Raw genomic sequence first — 23022 nt, forward strand, 5'->3', positions numbered from 1 at the left:
CGAAAAATGCATTTTGGCTCAAGTGGGTATCAGGACTCCTGTGCACCTTCTGGCCAGCTGCTCGACTCCTCGACTCCTCCCTCGAGTTCTTAAGAAGATCAGGGCGGACTGGGCCCAAGTCATCCTTGTGGCTGTGAATTGGGCACACAAACTCCTGAGCATGAGCATTGGTCCTCTGGTCAGGCTGCTCTTTCGGGAGAATCTCCTGTCACAGCAACAGAGCAGGATTCTACCCCCAATCCTGGGCACCCTCTACCTTCGTGCGGGCAGATTGAGTGGCAGCAGTTGAGTATTGATCTTCCATCGGAAGTTTGTGGATTTGTGTGCTGAAAATCATGTTGATCATCTCTATCTTTAGCCCTGCAAGGCTTTGCTTTGGACACAGTTAAAGGGTATCTTTCAGCCATTTTGGCTTTCTTATGGTCGCTGGATCAGCCCTGCCTGTTTAAGTTACCTATCGTGACTCATTTCCTGGAAGGACTACAACACGTTTCCCTTAAAACACGTCCTTATTCTCCACGGGGACCTTAATTTGGTTTTAACATTTTAGATGTGTTCGTCCTTCTAACCCATGAATAGCTGCCCTCTGCATCTCTTAATGATCAAAAAAGTCTTCTTGGTGGCCATTACTTTGGCCAGTAGGTTTTGTGAGCTACGGGCCCTCTTTGTACAACCTACTTACTCCAGCTTCTTCCCAGGCAAACTGGTTCTCTGTATTCATGCCTCTTTTTGCCAAAGGTGGCATCAAGCTTCCGACCTTCTTCTCTTCGCCTCACCCTTCTAAGAAGAAAGAGAAACTCCATTGCCTGTACCCAAAAAGAGCGATGTTGTTCTACATCATTTGCACCTGAGAAAACCGGGTGGATGATCAACTGTTTGTTGGGTAAGCAGGAATGAAAAAAGTAAAAGCATTGCAGAAACAAACCATCTTCAGATGGATTGTGCTCTGCATTATGATCTGCTATGCACTGGCCAAGAAGCTACTCCCTTAGGGCTTGCAAGCTCATTCCACCAGAGCCAAGGCTGCGACCATTGTGTTAGCTCGCAGAGTCCCTGTCCTGGACAACTGTCAGGCAGCTATGTGGGCTTCTTAGGATATGTTTACAAAGACTACTGAATTGCCAGACAGGTCCGTTGTGATGCATCTTGCCCGTTCCGTCGTCCAGGACTTTTCGGTGTGAGGCAGTTAAGAGACCCACCTCTGGGGAGGTATTCCTTTAGTATTCTTATAAGGTAAGGAATCTGCAGCTAGAAAGTTCTATCAAATTAACAAGTCACTTACCTTCAATAATGCCTTATCTAGTAGAGACTCCCTCTAGCTGCATATTCCTTACTGACCCACCCAACCTCTTCGCTTCTGCAAACCATTGTTTTATGACTAGTAGGCCCCTGAGGTCCTTAGTGCCTGCATATGGATCCATCAGCCTTCTGATATTTCTTTGTGCTTCTGGTGCCATAATGTCACGAAAAGAAACTGATATCGGTGTGCTGGGATGGTACTATATAGGTACCGCACATGTCGTTTTTGATGCAGAGCTGATCAACGGCACCTACTGACTCAAGAATTTCCAGATTCAGTCTGACGCCTGGGAAATATTCTAAGGTAAGGAATCTGCAGTTAGATAGTCTCTACTAGATAAGACGTCACCGAAGATAAGTAACTTCTTTGTTCCTTCTCTTTATTCCCTCCTTTTGTTCCCTGTGTCCAGTAACTGAGTTAATCCACATGGTACCATCCTCTGGTACTGTCATCTTGTACACATTAATTTCTTGTTCTATAGTCACAAGTCTTCCTTCATGGCTCATGTGTCTGGGTTGTGTAAAAAGTTTTGAGTATTGTCTTAAGCCTTCTTTTACTTGGGTTCTTGCTTAAATCATTGGCACTAACGGGATTCTCCTTAATTATTATTTTAGGCAGGTTGGGTCGTCATTCATCTTCGTTCTTGCTTGTGCACTTGTCGCTGACTGCATCATAGTATTTCCTCATCTTTTGTTTGACCTCTGTGTAGTTGGGAACAGGAGCATCGTGATTGAACAATACTGACTTGGGCCTTAGCACCTGTATGAGAATATGTTTGTCCCTTTAGTTTAGTACATTTTCTGATTTAACTGTTGCTGGTGCTCATCCATCACTGCCTTGAATCATGCAGATATGGTTTGCACTTGGCGTCATTTAGATCTTTGTGGAATGATATACTGTATCATTTTCATGGCCTATTCCGAGATTTGTCATTTCAGAAAGTTTTATAAAAACAGAGAGAGACAGTGTCTTCTTTGTGATTTATATTAAATGTATTTTTTTACAACCTAATTTTATTGAGTAAGCAGTTCTTAAAACCAGCTCTGAGGACTAGTTAGTGGGAAATATTGTTGCACAAACAGGAACCTTGGCAAGAACATTCTCTTTAAAGGAGCTATTCAGCCTAGGGTGTTAAGCAGAAGTATGGCTCATCTGTGAAGGCGCTTTCTCATTTCAAGCATTAAGGGGCTGAGGTTGAGGCTCCAGGTAAGGCTGCTTCTTAAGGAATTATGAACTCCCAAAATAATGGAAGTGGAGTCTGCTCATCAGCACCTGTGATTGCCAATACACATCCCCGGTATCTCCCTTTAATGGCATCAAAATAAATTTGGACAAGTTAAGTTGGAGGCCAGATGCCACCTGTATATGTCCAGTATTTTAATTAAAAGGGGTCCTTTGATGGTCGTTCAGGAGAGGAACAGAAGGATATCATCTGCATTGAGGAAAATTCTGTCTATCTCAATTCTCCTGTCAAGCCCCCAGACCTGAGCCTCACATGTAATCTACAAAAACAGTGGCCATACAGCTAAGAAAACAAGCATTGGCATAGCCAATAGGTCTCGCCTTTGGGACCTTATAAGTGTTTAGCCATGCAACAGTTGCATAACTAAATACTTATAAGGTCCCAAAAGCGAGACCTATTGGCTATGCCAAGCGGCCGTGCGGCCGCGAAAGTGATCGCGATCAAACATCAAAGCAGTCGCGCGGCCGCGAAAGTGAAAGTAATCGCGGTCAAGCGCAGCGCGCGCCCGCGCACATGCACTGCAGCTCTTGGCTGGCCTGGTAGCAGTTTCTGGAGCCCTCTCAATAAGTCTCGCCAGACCAGCGCATGCGCTGGGTCAGGCGAGACCTAAAAAGGAGGGTGACAGGGATTTCCCTGTCTGGTGCAGCTACAAATTAGGTGTAGGGGGAGAAAACACCATTCAGCGGGACCTGTGTCTGTGGGTGGGCGTACTGGACCCAGACATAAGACATATATTTGGCAAAGCCTATGTTTAGTAACACCCCTCTATAGACACTCCAGTCCAGGGAGTCAAAGGCTTTCTCAAAATATGAGCATAAGGGAACAGGAGTGTTTAGGTGTTGCAAGTGTGCCAGGGTCATGTGCATTCTGCCTGTGCAATGTTGAGGGCTGCGCTTGGTTATAAAGCTTTATTGGTCTGGATGGACCATTTGTGTTAGCGCTCGAAGGAGACTTTTTGCTAGGGTCTTAGCGTAGAATTTGATCTCTTTATGACAGAGATTGGGCACTGGAAGTCACATTGATCCAGCAGGTGCTTGGTTTAAGAAGAACAATATTGGTCGCAAGATCCTGACTGGATAGGAAGCAGCTCTTCTCAGCCAACTCGACATACATATCTAGTAGGGGTAGCAAGATGAGGGATTGAAATATACAGAAATACTCCGTAGGATAACCGTCTGTCCTTGGTGTCTTACCAGGGTTCATGTCCTTCAGGTACGCTTCTATCACTGATGGCATGTGTGGTTGGTCAAGTTTCAGCTGTTCAGTGGATTTTAATCTCTACAGGGGAATATCTGTGATGAGCAGAGAGGTGTCCTCACAAGTGGGCCGATCCCATACAGCATAGATGGAGTGATAGTGGTCTTCAAAGGGGGAAGCGATATCCATTGCCTAAGCCACTTGACTTCATGTTGTTGATGATATTAGGGATCATTCTAGATGCCACATCCCTAATCGCCAGCCAATATAGTAAATTGTTAGATTTATCCCCCCCAGTCATACACTCTTCTAGCGGTAGCTACCCAGCATTTGTATACTTTTGCAAGACAATTCTGTGTGAGTGAAGCCGTCTCAACTTAAATTCGGCACCACACTTGTTCACTGTGTTGTCCATGATTCTCCTGCTCCAGTGCCAGAATGTCAGTTTCCAGCATATCTGCTGCTACTTCTCGCTCGCCCTGCCCTTCAAAAAGGGCCTTGAGACCACACGCAGGGTAGATTTCCCTGCCAACCATAGTATGCCAGGTGACTTCACTGTGTCCTTGTTCTAGTTCAGGTAAGCCTTCCGTTCCTGTGATATCAATTGTGCACACTATTTGTCTACCACGCACCAAGTTTTCAAGTATTTATTGCATCCGATTAGTTAAGTCCATTGCAGTTATCGCACAGTTTGTACACAATAAAACTTTTTTGAAATGATTCCTAAAAACAGTACTGTTTTAATAAGACTTTAGAAATATATCAAATTTGGTCCTAACAACCACAGCATCCAGTTTCAATGAGTGATTGGAACTTGCAAAGAAATTTTACAAATTGGCAATTCAGGATTTAGATAAGTGATGATATCTTGCCTGCAAGTACGAATTCATCTATCCTTAAAGTGTTTTCAATAGCTTGCATCATGCCTACTTTAGTCTTGGGTAGATGCAAACTAGTAGGATTAAGTCCTCGCACACCAGGCCACACAGAGCCCCAACCCTACCACCTACACTGCTAGTCTTCCTCCTCTGCTCTGATTCAATCCTCTAGTTCTTGTAAAATCCATGTGGGGCACTATCATGTCTCTTCCTACAGTAGTGGAACCCTAGGCAAAGCCAATAATGAGCCCCTAGAGCTCCTCAGAAAAGAACTTCGTAAGCAATGGTGGGACATAGATACACAGTAGGCTGAAATGGCGACCCTCATGGGAACCCTCAACTGCCACAAATCTCCCAAGTGGATCTGAGCGACAGAAAGAGGAACGTTTTTGTGCAAGAGGATAGCTAGCCCTTCTAGATTCTGTAGTGTCTTATTTAGAGTGTACGGAGAGGGCCTGTAGCTCACTCTTTCATAGCTAAACCGGGCACTAAAGAGCACTTGGTGCCAAGGTGGGTGTTGTGTGAAGTTTCACAAATCTGAGTACCAACCCTTTTTTAAATGGTCATTTAGGCTATTGATATTCTATGAGATGATGATGGTGAAGGTATGCATGATGGAGGGTAATATGGATCAGTCAATTTGCAAGACTGTATGTATCAGGCCCAACCGTGTTTGGCTGGTGGTGGTGTATGGCTGGTGGTGGTGTATTTTGCTTATGAGAGATGTATGCCATCCCTGATAAGATGAGCATTCTCATGGACCAGAGCAAGCACTGTGTGTAAATGTAAGTTATAGAAACAATCGGTATTGAAACTGTAGCAACTAGTTCCCACCCTTTCTCCACACTTCCACCCCAGAGGCATCTGTCACCCCACCCTTAACCGTGAATAAGAAAGTAGGTGAGAGTCATACATAACACCCGTCCCTACTGTTGACCTTGCAATAATGGAATACATTGTAGCTGGCAAAGTAGAATTCTGAGGGCCAAATAACCAGTTTTCAGATAGTTCCGCACTGTCAACCCAGAGACTGGGGACAATGCTGATCTCCACATAGAACTAGGCTCTGAGTTTCAGTCAGACCCAGGGTGTTCCCCTCCTGTTTCTGTGGAGACTGATGTTCCCCTAGGCGGACCACGTCATTTGCATGATTTTCTTCATCTCTGAGGTTTGCTAGGCTGCCCCCAAGTCCTTAGTTTAGCTTGTTATTAGGCTTCGCCCCATGGTGGAACCGGGTTGCAGCTTAAAGCTTTGTTCTCAGTCGCCCAATACCAGGCAGCCTGGGAAGGGTTTTGAAAAAGATGGATCTAGAGTTAATGATCACTTTAAGCCTTGCCAAACAGAAGTTTCGAGGCCCTCAACTGTTGTTAAACACTATTATATGTTTTCCATTTTTGGACTTAACTCATGTAATCCGAAAAACCCCATAATTCGAACTGCCTGAAATGTGAGCTGCTTATCGCACATGTGCCCTTAATGATCGCTTCTCTATTGTTTTGTAGCTTTTCTATCAAAGCGTGCGGAGGGGCACCTCTATTTGGGTGGGGTGGATTTGTGGGACCTTTCAACTGTTAAGTATGTATGTCACTAGGAACTTCTGAGGGATCAACTCCTCCGCCCCTTCCGGGAAGCCTGCAATGGAGAAATTACGTGTCCTTGCTCTGTTCTCCGCATCCTCTGCCAAGTCTGTGGGATGGCGACCTCTGTCGGATGTTCTGGGTGTTTGGCTTCAGGCGATGAATTTATCAACATTTGTTTGAACTTTTAGGAGCTGGACTTGTTTCGTCTCATGGTCCCGGTTCCATGACTTGCGTCTACATCTTGTGTTTGATCTTGCAGTGTGAGTACACCTACGTCCCTAGGTACAGGAAGATATTTCACAGCATAGTCAAGCTCTGAGCTAGTCAGTTCAACAACAGATATAGATGGGCTTGGGAGCCTTGGCGAGAAAAGAATGGGAGGTGGGCTCCCACCCCTCACAGGCTGCCTGAGACCCAGTCACATAGCCACAGCCCAGTTGTCTCTCTAGAGCGAACAGGAAAATGTAAGGATTAGTATGGGCTCATTCTGCTCTCGGCCGGCAATGGGCAGCATGTGCAGTTGGGGTGCATTCTCAAGTCTCTCGGGTGGGAGAAAGAGAAGTCCACGCACAAGTTCAGCCTGGCTTCAGGAATTCACGATGGGGAGAAGGATGTCTCCAGAGTAGGGCAGAGTCATGGTCACAGTACAGTATGTCACTTTCCTGCCTCCAGGGCATTCGAAACTCCCAGCGACCCCAGACGTCGGTCACAAGAGTCCCCCACATTATAGCTTAGTCGATGCAAGAGGCTCCCAACGCTCAGTCTGAGCAATCAAACAAGTCTCGTGCCCTGGCAAGAGGCACCACCATCTCAGGGTCAGCCATGTCCCATGTTGGGGTGAGCAGGTCCGGGCCAGCCCGATATAGCGCAGTGCCTAGTATTTATAAAGATTAGCAGTGGATCATCCTGGGGACCCCTGCATCTTTGGGCCTGTGGAGTGGCAAATCCAACATCTCTGGGGGTGTTCACCAATCACCTGCACTCCCAGTCTGTCTCCAAAATAGGCCTCGGACATCTAGGGAAAAGCAGGTGTCTCAAAGCCAACAGGCTCCTAGTTCTGTGTGTGGGGCTGGGCACCATCCCCTGCCCAGGGCACCAATGCACTGTTTAAATTAAAGCCCTCGCCCCAGCAGTCAGCAGAGAGGAAACCACTGATTCCTCCTTTAGCTCAATTCATTGGCCCACAGGCACCACTAAAAGGGTGTGTCCAGCTCCTCTGAGGCCTCCACACATCCCCCACTCATAGCTGCCAAGTTCTCAGTTTTCCCGGCCACTATTCTTCCCCTAGTTTCCTGTGAGCACCTCCGTAGTGCAGATCAAGGCTGGACACTTGCTACTGCTCAGGGCCACACCTTTGCCTCAGAGTCAAGAGTCTGAAGCGCAGCTTGGCTCAGCAGCAGCTGCCATCTTATCGTTTCCATGAGATGTGGGCTACAGTACAAAGAATGGCCCGGTGGCAGACCACTTGCTGGAAATAAGCAGAGCATGGCAGTTAGCATGTCCCAGAAAGTCAGACGCGGTTAGGAAACACATCCAGTTATTTCAGGAAACAGGATTCTTGTCAGTTTGTTTAAGGGAGTAGTCAGGAGCTCAACACAGGTGGTTCACGATCTTAGCCAGTCACGCCACACCCCTTTATTGAATATCTTCAATGATACAATGCACACAGCGAACTTTAGAATGTATTCACATTCATTCTTCCCCACTCAGGAAATTTGCTTTCCATATGAAAAGAAAAATAATGGTTAATATCCTAGTATAAAATAGAAGTCTCACCATGGTAAAGTACACAATCAAAACCAGCATATTTAAGCAGTGGGGTCACCAAGTTAAATAGCAGCATACCAATGAAGGAACGTCAGTACAGGTCATTCGCAGTCTTTTTCGCCACCACTGAAAAGCTCACACTTGCCTCCCTCCGCCCCTTCTCCATTCTTTTCATTTCACACTGAATGCAGGACAACAAATATCCACTCTAGTTAAAACAAGTATAACAATCATTGAGTTCCTAACATTATGCATTCCTCATGTAAGACTGCAATGGTGATGTATTCCCATGCCACATTATAGCGTTTCGAGATCACAGTGTCCGTGATAAGCCACATTTGAACGCCAGAACGATTCCTCCACCAATGGCATATTGTGCCACAAATGTTAAACTGTTCTGATTAATGTATTCATTTGTAAGAAGTGTATAAAATGCAAATTTGGTCTGTAAAGGGATAATAGTCTATAATATTGTTTGTCTTGTTTTCCCAGGAAACATCTTCAGAGGTTAAATAGACCAGATTCTTTTTAAGATCCAGGTGTCTGCCCAATTCTTCTCAGCATCTGTGCCACCATCACATGCTTAGCCATGGTACTCAGTGGTGTAAAAGCAGTCTTCTTTGACTTGGACAACACACTTATTGATACAGCTGGAGCCAGCAAGATAGCCATTCAGAAGGTGAGGACATTTCATCATACCTGTGTATGTGTTAACGTGTGACTAAAAGAGTAAGATTAGTAAGAACCACTTGGTTACCCTTCATCTGTCTCCCACAAAATGAACTTTGATAAAATGGTAATAAAAATAGAGATGCTTTTGAATGAACAGCCACATGGGCTATTGACTCTCTGCATTTTAATCTTCCTGGGATCACTGATGGTGCATGTATAATTGATCACATTGACTAGACTGACACTTATATCAGAACCCCAACAGATGACCACAGTAAGCTATTCTGTATAATAGTATATTTTAGGACAAACTCAGCGTTTCTATTGATCACTTGTTTATTCCTTCCATTCTTTGTTTCAGTATAAATGTTAGACCTGGCACCTTGGCGTGAGTCTCCCTTCCTCTTTTTGTCACTGTGCCTCATGTGATTTTATGGTGTTGGCCGCTCAGCGCGCTGTGCCACTGCCAACCAGTGTCGCGGTGCGAGTGCTCCCTTTGTAAATTGTATATGTTGGTTGGATTCCATGATTGGATTGTTTGATTTACTATCAGACCCCAGTAAAGTGCGCCAGGAGCGCCAGGGCATGTAAAGACAAACACCGCTGGTGGGCTTGCAGCACAAGTTGTGCCACCCACAGATGCGGCCGGTAAAATACGTCTAAGGTCTGCCATCGCAGAACCTGCGTGCAGTCTGGTACTGACATGCTGACCGGCAAGTGCCCACACTTGCCAGTCCCTAAAACCTTCCCTTAGCTGCATGTTAGTCACCCCTCTGGTAGGCCCACGGGCAGGGTGCGTTGTAAGCCTAAGGTAGGACAAGCCCAGATGCGTGGCCTGTCCTGGTAGTGAACGGCCGCCATTTTGCTGTTCACTACTGTAAGGCTACCCTGTTCCCATAGGCCAGTATGGGCGGCCTGGATTATTACACCCTATGATCCTAACCGACCCAGGGAACATGGTAGGAGATCGAGTTTAGTATGCCTGAACTCGGAATGATAAGGTACATCTTTTCGCAAGGTTTATTTTAATATTCCGGGTTTGCAAATGTCACTTTTTAGAAAGTTGGCCTTTGCTTGCCTAACCATCTCAGCCGCCTCTGCGTGATGTGTATCTGATGTCTGGCTGGTGTGAGTGACAGGGCTGGGGGAACCCAGATGGGCAGGGCTAGGTAGCCTGGTATGAATAGGACGATCGACAGGTAGATGGGTGGGAGGAGTGCTCCTAGGCTCTGAATAGGACAGTGCTCCGCTACCTCGATGCCGGCTCCACCCCCTGTGGAGCGTCTGATGACTCTGCCCTGCACTCTGAAAGAAGAAGCCTGCATCACGTAAACAAAGTGCTCAGAAACCGGACTGAACTAGGCAAGGGCCCCCCTGGCCTGGGGGAACAAAAGATTTGTGGTATAAATGGAGGAGCCCTGCTCCTAAGAAACTAGATCCGCTTTTGACCAAGAAGAATCTCTGCCTGAGGAGGAGGCACCGGGAAAGCTGTAGGAGGAAGACTGTCCCTATCCTGGGGGATTGGCCTGCAGTGGTGACCTTGCTGCCAAAGGAGAGAAGAGAAACTGTTGCTGAAAACTTTACTTTTACTTTCAAGACTTGTGCTTTTCCAAAACGATCTCCAAGGGCTTGGAACTGAGCTTGCCCCCTGAACTGAGCCCCAGGACCATTGGGCTCTACCTGATCTTCACTCGCCTGCTGCTGGACTGTGGTGTCCTTTCCCTCGCCGGAGCTGTGACCCTCGTGCCCAGTCCCTCCCTGAGCCGTGACCCGGACTGCTTAGCCGCCCCCGCCTTGGGAAGAGCCTCGCTCGATCGGAGCCGCTCCCCCTACGCTGTGCTGGGCCGCCCCGTCACCTCGCTCGTGGAGGCTCGCTGTGCACCTTCACCCTCCCGCCGGAATCGGCGTTTGTGAGCATCCCCAAGCCTCGGACGGCCCGGACGTAACTGCGTGCCCGGCTGCCCCGCTTTGTTCACCCGCCACCTGCAACACCCCGCTCTTGTCGTGAGCCTGAAGATCAGACACCCTCGTGAAGTGTGGGAGCCCCGGACGCCGCCTCGCTCTTCTGTCGAAGAGCCGCTGAAATCCCGCACCCGCCTTTGCGTCAAGAAACAAGGTACTGTACTTACGAACTCGACCGCGAGCTCGCATCGGATCCAGGGTCCGCAACGTTCTTATTTCCCTGTCATCTGCTGTGTGCTTCCTGGGCGCTGCCTCAGCACGAAGTGCGCTGAGGCCTACAGTCACCTTGTGCCCGCCTAAAGAACTTTTCGTACAAAGAGAACTTTACCGTATTTCCAAGAATTGTGGCCCCATCAGTTCAACGTTACTGGGCCTTGTATTTGAATCTGCTGAAACTACATAAAAGCTTATTTTTATATACTTCCTGATTGGTGTCCGTTTGTGGTGCATGCAAGGGGTTTACTGTATGTGTAACTGCATTTGCTTAACCGTGTACGCCTGAGACTTAGCCTAGACTGCTCGCGCCACGCACCTAGAGGGTGAGCAGGGGTTATTCTGAGGAGTCATCCTTCGCCCTGACAAGAAGTAAAGGGTCCCTGCTTGTTGTGGGTTCACACCTGCGTCAACCAGAGCCCCCTCATTTCTAACATTGGTGGCAGCGGTGAGGATTTACGGATTTGCATTTGTGGTTTGCGTATAGTGAATCACTGATCGCCACGTAGTGAGAGCAGACCAGTAACACAGCCACAAGGCTAGCATTTGTTTTTGTTTTGCCAAGAGTCTCCGTTGTTAGAGCCATGCCTGGTTCACTTTCCGCCGGAAGGGCGGCTTCCATAATCTCTGGATTTGAAGACGTAGATTGGGAAGAAGACGCGCTTCTGAATCGTACCAATGAAGACTTGAAAGGTCTTTGCTCCAAGTTCAGGATTGCCCAAACTGGATTGAAAAAGAAGGAACAATTTGTGAAGGCGCTGAGGGCCTGGTATGAGTCAAAGGCACCAGAGAATCAGGTGGAAGTGGTTCCCCCAGAAAGTGTCCATGAGTTTGGCAGGTGCCTGTCGCCAGAAGAGTTGGCAGACAGGGCCGCAACCCGGGCACACGAGGTGGAAATGGCAAAACTTCATGGGCAGATGGATATGGAAAAACAAAGATTAGCCATGGAAGAAAAGAAACTACAATTAGAGCATGACATGAAGCTGAGGGAGCTGGAGCTGAAAGCAAAAAGTTTGGAGCTTAATCCCTCTGGTGGCAGCACACCGCCAGTACCGGCGGAACCAAGAGTTTATATTCCCAAGGATGTAGTGAAGGAGTTCTTCAGGAATGACGACATCGGGCAGTGGTTCAGAGCCTACGAGGTAGCCATGTCTTCCCACCGGGTCCCTGAGAAAGATTGGGGAGCGGGGTTGTGGGGAAGGTTCCTGAGTGAAGGGCGGGACACACTGTTAGATTTACCTGTTGATGTTCGTAATTCTTATGCCCATATGAAGGAAGCATTGATGGCTAGGTATGGGTTGACCCCTGAGTTATATAGACAGAGGTTCAGGGGTTGCACTAAGATTCCCAATAGTACGTATGTGGAGTATGTGACTTTCTTTTGCAGAGCGCTGGATGGTTGGGTAAAGGGTAGTAAGGTAAATGATTATCAAGGGCTTCTTGATTTAATGGCATGGGAGCACTTGTCCAGTAATTGTTTTCCTGAGCTACGCCAGCACCTGATCGATAGTAAGCTGACTAACCCGAGGAAGCTTGCTGAGGAGGCGGACCGCTGGGTCAGTACCAGGGTCCACAAGGGTACCGTGGGAGATTCCGCCAAAGGTGGGCAGGGTCCCCAGCAGAAGAGTGGGGGGGACAGGGGTAAACAGAAGCAGTTCCAAAAAGGGCCCCAAAATAGTCCCCAAGGGAACCAAGGGAAGGGTTCTCAGCCTCCCCCACCCCAGAAACCGACCGGGGCCCCGACAGGTCCTCCTGTTCCAAAGGGGCCCGTAAGATGTTACAGGTGTAACAATTTGGGGCATTTTGCCTCTGATGTAAAGTGCCCATTGTTTGGTAAACCGGCACCCACTGGTGCTCCACCCCGGCAGGTGACTAGTGTAGCCTTGGGGGAGGAGAGGGATGTCCAAGGTGGGTGGGGTCCCGCAGAGATGTCCCTGGTCTCGCTAGGAGACCGTGAAGTGGTCCCTCCAACCCAGCTGCCTGAGAACACTAAGAAGTACAGGCAGTGGGTGACCATAAATGGCCATAGAGTGGAAGCTCTTAGAGATACAGGAGCCAGTGTGACCGCTGTCCGGTGTCACCTGGTGTCTCAGGAGCAGGTGGTCCCCAATGCATTCTATCCCGTTGTTGCCGCTGACAACACAGAGAGACACTGCAAGGTGGCTCAGGTTCCCTTTGAGTGGGGGGGGGTCTCTGGTACTCTTCAGGTAGCTGTGAGGCCCGCCATGCCTGTAGACTGTTTGTTAGGGAACGATTTGGAGAGCTCACCTTGGGCTAAGGTGGAGCGGAGTGCTCACCTGGAGATGTTGGGTATGCCGGATTGGGCGTGTGTCACCACACGGTCCATGGCAGCCAGTAGAGGTACTCAAGAGGTCCTGGAGCCTGAGAGGGAGGCCCAGGAACCGGCCTCAGAGAGAAGGAGCAAGGGGCGTGGGAAGCCGGCCCCTGAAGTTCCCACGGTCCAGGAGGAAGCAGACCTTGAGGGGGATGCCCTGGAGCCTACAGGGGAGCAGATAGCTGAACTGGGAGACCTGCCGGAGCTGACCCATTGGCAGCAGGAAGGGGGTCCCACCAGGGAGGACTTTTGCAAGGCACAGAAGGAGTGCCCTTCTCTCGTGGGTATGCGGCAGCAGGCTGCAGCCCAGGCCGCAGGTGATCAGTCAGGATCGCATTTCATTTACTGGGAGAACGACCTCCTGTATACAGAGCCTAAGGTTGCTGAGCCTGGGTCAGCCCGTGCGCTGGTGGTACCCCAGGACTTCAGAGCCTTCCTACTGGGGCTGGCTCACGATGTGCCATTGGCAGGGCATTTGGGGCAGGACAAGACCTTCGAAAGGCTTGTCACCCACTTTTATTGGCCTCAAATGCGCAGGAGTTCGGATACTCACTGCAGGACATGCCAGACTTGCCAGGCAAGTGGAAAGAGTGGGAGGAAGCAGAAGGCTCCACTCCAGCCATTCCCTGTGGTCGGTACCCCGTTCCAGCGAGTGGGGATTGACATTGTAGGGCCACTGGACCCCAAGACAGCGATGGGCAATAGGTTCATCCTGGTCCTGGTGGACCATGCCACCCGGTACCCGGAAGCCATTCCTCTGAGGACAGTGACGGCCCCCGTGGTGGGACGTGCACTGATGGGAATTTTCTCCCGAGTGGGATTCCCTCTAGAGGTGGTGTCTGACCGAGGTACCAATTTCATGTCCAAGTACATGAAATCTCTTTGGCAAGAGTGTGGTGTAACCTACAAGTTCACCACACCTTACCACCCCCAAGGAAACGGGTTGGTTGAGAGATTCAACCGAACCCTCAAAGGCATGATAATGGGCCTGGAAGGACCCATGAGGCGCAAGTGGGACGTCCTCTTACCATGCCTTCTCTTCGCTTACCACGAGGTGCCACAAAAGTCTCTGGGGTTCAGTCCCTTTGAGCTTCTGTATGGTCACCCCGTCAGAGGACCTCTAAGTCTGGTCAAGGAAGGCTGGGAGCAATCTCCCAGGAAACCTCCCCAGAATGTATATAGCTACATGCTGGCCTTCAGGAATCAGACTAGGCGTTTCAGGCAACTTGCTGAGGCAAATCTGGAAGCCAGCCAGGAGGAGATGAAGCGGTGGTACGACCAGAATGCCACTCTGGTAGAGCTTCAGCCTGGGCAGAAAGTATGGGTCTTGGCCCCCGTGGAGCCGTGTGCGCTCCAGGATAAGTGGACCGGTCCCTTTGAGGTGGTGGAGCGCAAGAGTCCTGTTACCTACGTGGTGGACCTGAAGTCTTCTAGGAACCCCTTAAGGGTCCTACATGTCAACCGCCTCAAGCCCCACTTGGAGAGGTCCCAAGTGGGCATGCTCTTGGCCACAGATGCGGGGATGGAAGAGGAGACAGAACCTCTTCCGGACCTCCTGTCAGCCAAGGAGCACGATGGGTCAGTGGACGGTGTCATCCTCTCTTCCACCCTGACCCCGGAGCAACAGAGTGATTGTCGCCAGTTGCTGGGACAATTTTCTGACCTGTTTTCCCTGGTCCCTGGTGTCACTGATTGGTGCGTCCATGATGTGGACACTGGGGATAGTCCACCTGTGCGGCACAAGGCCTACAGGGTGACTGACAGGGTGAGGACATGCATCAAGGAGGAGGTCTCCAAGATGTTTGCACTCGGGGTAATTGAGTCTTCTAGCAGTCCTTAGGCCAGCCCCGTGGTCTTGGTCCCAAAGGCTGCAGCGCCGGGAGCCACACCCGAACTCCGGTTCTGTGTGGACTACAGAGGACTCAATTCAGTCACTAGGACTGACGCACACCCCATCCCCAGAGCTGATGAGCTCATCGATCGGCTAGGGGCTGCCAACTACCTCAGCACGTTTGATCTAACGTCTGGGTATTGGCAGATCGCCTTGACCGAGGGGGCCAAAGAGAGGTCAGCATTTTCCACCCCAGATGGGCACTACCAGTTCCGGGTTATGCCATTTGGGATGAAGAATGCCCCTGCCACCTTCCAGAGATTGGTCAACCAGGTGTTGGCTGGGCTGGAGTCGTTCAGTGCAGCCTACCTGGATGACATCGCCGTGTTCAGCTCCACGTGGGAGGAACACTTGCGACACCTCTGGGAAGTGTTGATGGCGCTGCGGAAGGCAGGCCTCACGATCAAGGCGAGTAAGTGCCAGATCGGGCAGGGTTCCGTGGTGTACTTGGGACACCAAGTGGGGAGTGGCCAGGTGGCACCCCTTCAGCCCAAGATAGAAACCATCCTGAATTGGGAGGCGCCCAAAACCCAGACGGAGGTGAGAGCCTTCCTAGGTCTCACCGGGTACTACAGGAGGTTTGTCAAGGGGTATGGCAACATGGTTGCCCCCTTGACAGCGCTGACTTCGAAGAAGCAGCCCAGGAAAGTGATCTGGACTGACACCTGTCAGAGAGCTTTTGAGGCCTTGAAAACTGCTATGTGCACGGCGCCCGTGCTCTTGGCTCCCAACTTCTCCAAAGAGTTTATCGTTCAGACAGACGCTTCAGAGCATGGTGTGGGGGCTGTTCTTTCACAGATTAATGAGGAGGGCCTAGATCAACCCGTAGCCTTTCTTAGCAGGAGGTTACTTCCACGGGAACAAAGATGGAGTGCTATTGAGCGTGAGGCATTTGCTGTGGTCTGGGCGCTGAAGAAGCTAAGACCCTACTTGTTTGGGTCTCACTTCCGGGTTCAGACGGACCACAGGCCCCTCAGATGGTTGATGCATATGAGGGGTGAAAATCCGAAGCTGTTGAGGTGGTCCATTTCCCTACAGGGGATGGATTTCACGGTGGAACATTGCCCTGGTACAGATCACGCCAATGCTGACGGTCTGTCCAGATTTTTCCGCCTTAGTGTTGAGGAACTCCCTGGGGTAGGGTAGTTCTCCCCACTTTTCAGCTGGAGGGGACACGTGTTAGACCTGGCACCTTGGCGTGAGTCTCCCTTCCTCTTTTTGTCACTGTGCCTCATGTGATTTTATGGTGTTGGCCGCTCAGCGCGCTGTGCCACTGCCAACCAGTGTCGCGGTGCGAGTGCTCCCTTTGTAAATTGTATATGTTGGTTGGATTCCATGATTGGATTGTTTGATTTACTATCAGACCCCAGTAAAGTGCGCCAGGAGCGCCAGGGCATGTAAAGACAAACACCGCTGGTGGGCTTGCAGCACAAGTTGTGCCACCCACAGATGCGGCCGGTAAAATACGTCTAAGGTCTGCCATCGCAGAACCTGCGTGCAGTCTGGTACTGACATGCTGACCGGCAAGTGCCCACACTTGCCAGTCCCTAAAACCTTCCCTTAGCTGCATGTTAGTCACCCCTCTGGTAGGCCCACGGGCAGGGTGCGTTGTAAGCCTAAGGTAGGACAAGCCCAGATGCGTGGCCTGTCCTGGTAGTGAACGGCCGCCATTTTGCTGTTCACTACTGTAAGGCTACCCTGTTCCCATAGGCCAGTATGGGCGGCCTGGATTATTACACCCTATGATCCTAACCGACCCAGGGAACATGGTAGGAGATCGAGTTTAGTATGCCTGAACTCGGAATGATAAGGTACATCTTTTCGCAAGGTTTATTTTAATATTCCGGGTTTGCAAATGTCACTTTTTAGAAAGTTGGCCTTTGCTTGCCTAACCATCTCAGCCGCCTCTGCGTGATGTGTATCTGATGTCTGGCTGGTGTGAGTGACAGGGCTGGGGGAACCCAGATGGGCAGGGCTAGGTAGCCTGGTATGAATAGGACGATCGACAGGTAGATGGGTGGGAGGAGTGCTCCTAGGCTCTGAATAGGACAGTGCTCCGCTACCTCGATGCCGGCTCCACCCCCTGTGGAGCGTCTGATGACTCTGCCCTGCACTCTGAAAGAAGAAGCCTGCATCACGTAAACAAAGTGCTCAGAAACCGGACTGAACTAGGCAAGGGCCCCCCTGGCCTGGGGGAACAAAAGATTTGTGGTATAAATGGAGGAGCCCTGCTCCTAAGAAACTAGATCCGCTTTTGACCAAGAAGAATCTCTGCCTGAGGAGGAGGCACCGGGAAAGCTGTAGGAGGAAGACTGTCCCTATCCTGGGGGATTGGCCTGCAGTGGTGACCTTGCTGCCAAAGGAGAGAAGAGAAACTGTTGCTGAAAACTTTACTTTTACTTTCAAGACTTGTGCTTTTCCAAAACGATCTCCAAGGGCTTGGAACTGAGCTTGCCCCCTGAACTGAGCCCCAGGACCATTGGGCTCTACCTGATCTTCACTCGCCTGCTGCTGGACTGTGGTGTCCTTTCCCTCGCCGGAGCTGTGACCCTCGTGCCCAGTCCCTCCCTGAGCCGTGACCCGGACTGCTTAGCCGCCCCCGCCTTGGGAAGAGCCTCGCTCGATCGGAGCCGCTCCCCCTACGCTGTGCTGGGCCGCCCCGTCACCTCGCTCGTGGAGGCTCGCTGTGCACCTTCACCCTCCCGCCGGAATCGGCGTTTGTGAGCATCCCCAAGCCTCGGACGGCCCGGACGTAACTGCGTGCCCGGCTGCCCCGCTTTGTTCACCCGCCACCTGCAACACCCCGCTCTTGTCGTGAGCCTGAAGATCAGACACCCTCGTGAAGTGTGGGAGCCCCGGACGCCGCCTCGCTCTTCTGTCGAAGAGCCGCTGAAATCCCGCACCCGCCTTTGCGTCAAGAAACAAGGTACTGTACTTACGAACTCGACCGCGAGCTCGCATCGGATCCAGGGTCCGCAACGTTCTTATTTCCCTGTCATCTGCTGTGTGCTTCCTGGGCGCTGCCTCAGCACGAAGTGCGCTGAGGCCTACAGTCACCTTGTGCCCGCCTAAAGAACTTTTCGTACAAAGAGAACTTTACCGTATTTCCAAGAATTGTGGCCCCATCAGTTCAACGTTACTGGGCCTTGTATTTGAATCTGCTGAAACTACATAAAAGCTTATTTTTATATACTTCCTGATTGGTGTCCGTTTGTGGTGCATGCAAGGGGTTTACTGTATGTGTAACTGCATTTGCTTAACCGTGTACGCCTGAGACTTAGCCTAGACTGCTCGCGCCACGCACCTAGAGGGTGAGCAGGGGTTATTCTGAGGAGTCATCCTTCGCCCTGACAAGAAGTAAAGGGTCCCTGCTTGTTGTGGGTTCACACCTGCGTCAACCAGAGCCCCCTCATTTCTAACAATAAACATCTGGCTACTTCCTTATTCTTGTTGACTCTCTGTTCCATTCCTCTTTTCCCATCCTTGGGAGGCCTCTGTCTGTATCAGACCTCAAAGTTTGCAGCAATACACCATTGCTGCTCCAAGTATTCTCTTTCAAACTTGGGTATATTAGACCCATTTAAGCTTATCTTTTGTATATAGCAGCTCCTTACATTTTCAAAATTCAAGTCAGTCTTTGGTATAGGTTTGTATCCTTTCTTGCTCTACTTTAATATTCCCGGGGCCCTCCGAGGTAAATTGCATAAGACAATTTATTCGTAACTAATTACTTCTTAAAATGGTTTGTTTCGGGGGGCGTGGCCAGGCGCCGATGAAGATTGCCGCCTAAACACCGAGCTCCGCCGGGACCGTTGTTGTTCCCTGATATCCGGCACCAAATCCGACCCTGTACGCATCCAAGCGGCAGCACTAACTGCCCTACCAGTTGCGCTCCTGCTCCGCGAGTCGGGCGAGGTCTGGGTCTCCGGCGGGGACAGATCGCGGCGCTCTCTGGCACGGCGGCCGACCTGGGACTGCGGCCTGGAGCCTGAGGGCCGGGAGCGGGACTACGGGAGGCCCCGGCTGCTCCTACACTTCGCGCTACGAGGACGGGGCCTCTCATCGCTGCTGGGACTGAGGTGGGGGACGGGCTGCGTTCCTGCCCTACGCCCCGCGAGAATTGGCGACTACATCGAGGAAGGACCTCACGGCCTGCGGGGGAGTGGCCTGAGCCTTGGCCTGCATTGCGGCCGACCGGCGGTGGGAGTTCCGCGTCGCCACGCTCGGAGGGGAGAGACCCCGGTGACAAGCTGTGCAGGCCCAGGCGAGGAGGAGCGCGGCACGGCCCGAGGTGCCACTGATCTAAAGGCGAGGGGCCTCCCTGAAGGAACTGCGACATTGCACGGCAATAAGTGCGTGACTGGGTCCTCCGGTCAGGTGCGGGGCTCGCTGTCCCCCCGCCGAGATCCGGCTCAGCCAGTCGGGCTGAGCCTGTCCCTGCTGTGTGAGGAGCCCCGAGCGGCTGCTGGTGGCCGGGGGTGGTGGGCCGCACCGTCTGGTGCGGTGGCGGTGCCGACCTTCGGTCCAGCTCTACTGCGCGGCACGGAGCGGCGGTGGTGCTGAGGACCCACCAAACGACTTTTGGCGCTCGGACTGGGGTGCAGACCCTGGTCTGCAGAGGCGGAGAACCAACATGCGGCCTAAGGTGGGGCCAAAAACGCAGACTAATAACCTGGACAAGTACGCGGTGTCTAAGGGTACGTCGCAACCTGAAGCGGCGGTGGACTCGGCCGCGAACTGAACGGAGCACTCCCTCACTTCCATAATTGCCGCGATACAGACTTTGGGCACCAACCTAGAGACAAAAATGGACAAGATATCCATCGAGGTTAATCTGCTTTGCGCTGACCTAGGCCGAACCACGGAGAGATCGAAAACCGATGAGGCAGACATCAAGGCGCTTCAGGCCTCCGAAAAACAGCTCGAGGGAAGAGTTAACGAGCTCGTCTCCCAACACCGCCAAATGGCTCTTCGGCTCGAGGACCAGGAAGGGAGGGTCCAAAGGAGTAACATCCGTGTCGTTGGGGTGCCGGAGGGAATGGAGGGGCAGAGTGTGGAGCTATTTCTCGAAGACTTAATTCTCCGGCACCTGAAGCCGAAGCGATTGTCCAAGTTATTTACCATTGAACGTGCCCATAGAGCCTTGCTCCCCAGACCCAAGCCGGGGGCCCCGCCTAGAACACTCATTGCAAAAATTCTCAACTTTCGAGACCGAGACGCCATCCTCCAGACGGCCAGACAACATGGGGACCTACATTGCGAAGGAGCCCTTATCCGGTTCTTCCCCGACTTCATGTTGAAAGTCCAACAAGAGCAACGCTCCTTCCTGGGGGTCAAGGCGGCACTCAGGGAGCGGGGAATCAAGTACATGATGTTCTTCCCAGCCAAACTGAAGGTAATAGCGGGGGGCAGATCCCACTTCTTCACCTCGCCGGCGGCGGTTCAGGAGTGGCTCGACACGACGACAGCGGACAAGCAGCTGGAGCGTGCCAGCAATCGTGGGGGAGAGGATGGAACCGCCTCCCCGGGTTCGACGGCAGGGAGACCAGTGGACGACGAGCGGAGCCAACGGACCTGGCGTTCAAGATCGAATAGTCCCCGCTGGGACTCACCCCGGGGAACGGCGGAATGATGAGGCCTCAGACTACGGAACCACGTCTCTCCAAACAGTAACGTATGAGACATGAATAGGGTTCGGTGTAGTGGCAAGGGCGTGGGAGGTGGACCCTTATGCTGCTCGCCTAAGTGGGGCAATGACTGTTCCTCGCATGCTCCATAAATTAAGGGACTTATAGTTTGGGACAACACGGACACGGCGGTCGGAGTTGGGGCCGGATCACGTTCCCTCATCAGGGTTGTTTCTCCAGGGGAGGGGTGGATATCTCTCTCTGGGGAGGGGCCGGGCGACAGGCGCTCTGCTAATTGGGGCAGTGGGTAGTTTGAAACCTACAGAGCAGGGAGCAGGGTGGGGGGGGTGGTTGTGTCCAGGGGGGGGACTGGATTTTCTGCTAAGGCCTGTTTTAAAGCCGGGACCAGAGTCGGGGTATTGGGTCCCGTGTATGTTCTGTTTGGTTGTATAATGGTGGAGGGGTGGGCGGGAGGGGGGGGAGTTGGGAAGGTTTTATGGTCATACTTCGGCACTCTTTACAGGGTCAGCAGCTACACAGGTGCGCAGGGGCTGGCTAGCTTCTACAGTTATGGCTATGGCTATCACATGGGAGAAAAGTCTTAAGGTCCTCGGGTGGAATGTGAACGGGCTGGGGGATGGGCTTAAACGTACGATAGTTCTGCAGTTCATTAAACGAAACCTTCCTGATGTAGTGTTACTGCAGGAAACACACCTGATGGGGAATGCATGTCAGGCCCTCAACAGATGGGGATACACTTTGGCGGTACACTCAGGCTTTACCTCTGGCTCCAGGGGAGTGGGGATACTTCTGCGTCGCTCCCTGCCCCTTCATATTGACCGCACAGAGACTGACCCGCTGGGCCGTTTTGCGGCAGTGTCGGGGAGGTGGGAGGGCCGTAGATTAAATCTTGTCCCTGCGTATGTCCCCCCAGGGCTACAAACTCAATCCTACACGGATCTGGGTAGGCTCCTACTATCCCTACCGGAAGGTCAGTTGATCCTAGGAGGCGACTTCAATGCGGTAGTCTCGGGAACTCAGGACCGACATCCCCCTAGAGAAACGCCCATGGGGCAGAGGTGGTTGACAGACTTCCTCGATGCCTTTGGGCTCACAGACTTGTGGCGGCTGCTGCATCCCACGAGCAGGCAGTTTACATTCCACTCCGGGCCGCACCGCTCCTTCTCCCGCCTGGATTATGTATTTTCTCCGCTACACCATGACATGGTTATATGGGAGGCCTCGCACCTGGCCCGCGGGATCTCCGACCATTCTCCAGTTTACGTACACATCACGCTGGGTCGGGGACGGGAGGGATGTGTGCTGCCAATTAATGCCTGGTACCTCAAAAATGAGGATCTCAGGAAAAAACTGACCAGTTCCATAACGCAATACTTAGAACAACATGTCGGATCGGTATGCTCCTCAGTTACTCTGTGGGAGGCCTTTAAAATAGTGCTTCGGGGAGAGGCCTTATCGGCCATCTCAGCCGGCCGTAAGGAAAGGGTGGCACAACTCACCTCTGTGGAAACTGACCTACGGGCGCTGGAGGAGGCGGTGTGCACGGCTCGTGACCCTGAGGCGCAGCATCGGTTGCGACTCAAAACTGCGGAATATAGGGAGCTGGTCACGCAGAGGGCCCAAGTGGTGGCCAGCCACAAGGCGGGTAGGATCTACGACCAAGGAGACAAAGCGGGTAAGCTTATAGCCTGACTCGAGAAAAAACAAAGGGCCACCAAAGTGGTACCAGAAATTGCAACGGCGGCAGGGACCCTTGTTACGGAGCCAGGCGAGATTACCGCGGAGTTTGCGAGGCATTTCCGACAGGTATACAGTAGAGGGACGGATCACTCCGAGGAGGACTCTATGGCCCTTCTGCAGGATATCCGTATGCCACGCCTGTCGGAGGTTGACAGAGAGACACTTGGGGCTCCACTCGCCACAGCCGAATTAGAGCGTGCAATAGTCGACCTTTGTCCGGGTAAAGCCCTTGGACCTAACGGCCTTCTGATCGAGCTGTACAAGCTGAAACCTGACGCCCATAGTGTGCACCTCCAACGAATGTTCGAGGAGAGCAAGGCCAAAGGATTACTGCCGCGCGACCAGCGCATAGCGACTATTGTGGCTATCCCGAAAGAAGGGAAGCCGAGGGAGCTTTGCTCCTCATATAGACCGATCTCGCTACTAAATGCGGAACCGAAAATATTGGCGAAAACTCTTGCAAATAGGCTCCACGCTGTTCTCCCTGCGTTGGTCAACCCGGACCAGTCTGGCTTTATGCCCCACCGCAATACGGCCCTAAACATCCGACGCCTAAACGGTGTACTGGGAAGGTGCCACACCATCCGAGAGGATGC

The 23022-nt window shown here is 51.6% G+C and overlaps 1 protein-coding gene across 1 annotated transcript in view; it reads left to right on the forward strand.

Moving 5' to 3' along the window:
• LOC146821170 (N-acylneuraminate-9-phosphatase-like) overlaps window positions 1–23022 on the forward strand; it is an 80453-nt gene that overhangs the window by 18263 nt on the left and 39168 nt on the right. Inside the window, exon 2 of the mRNA XM_085609330.1 lies at window positions 8458–8644. Coding sequence (XP_085465456.1) covers window positions 8555–8644 — 90 coding nt within the window. The 5' untranslated portion in view covers window positions 8458–8554. The remainder of the gene's footprint in view (window positions 1–8457; window positions 8645–23022) is intronic.

The sequence above is a fragment of the Triturus cristatus genome, chromosome 6 (assembly GCF_964204655.1).
Source record: "Triturus cristatus chromosome 6, aTriCri1.1, whole genome shotgun sequence".
Classification (NCBI taxonomy): domain Eukaryota; kingdom Metazoa; phylum Chordata; class Amphibia; order Caudata; family Salamandridae; genus Triturus; species Triturus cristatus.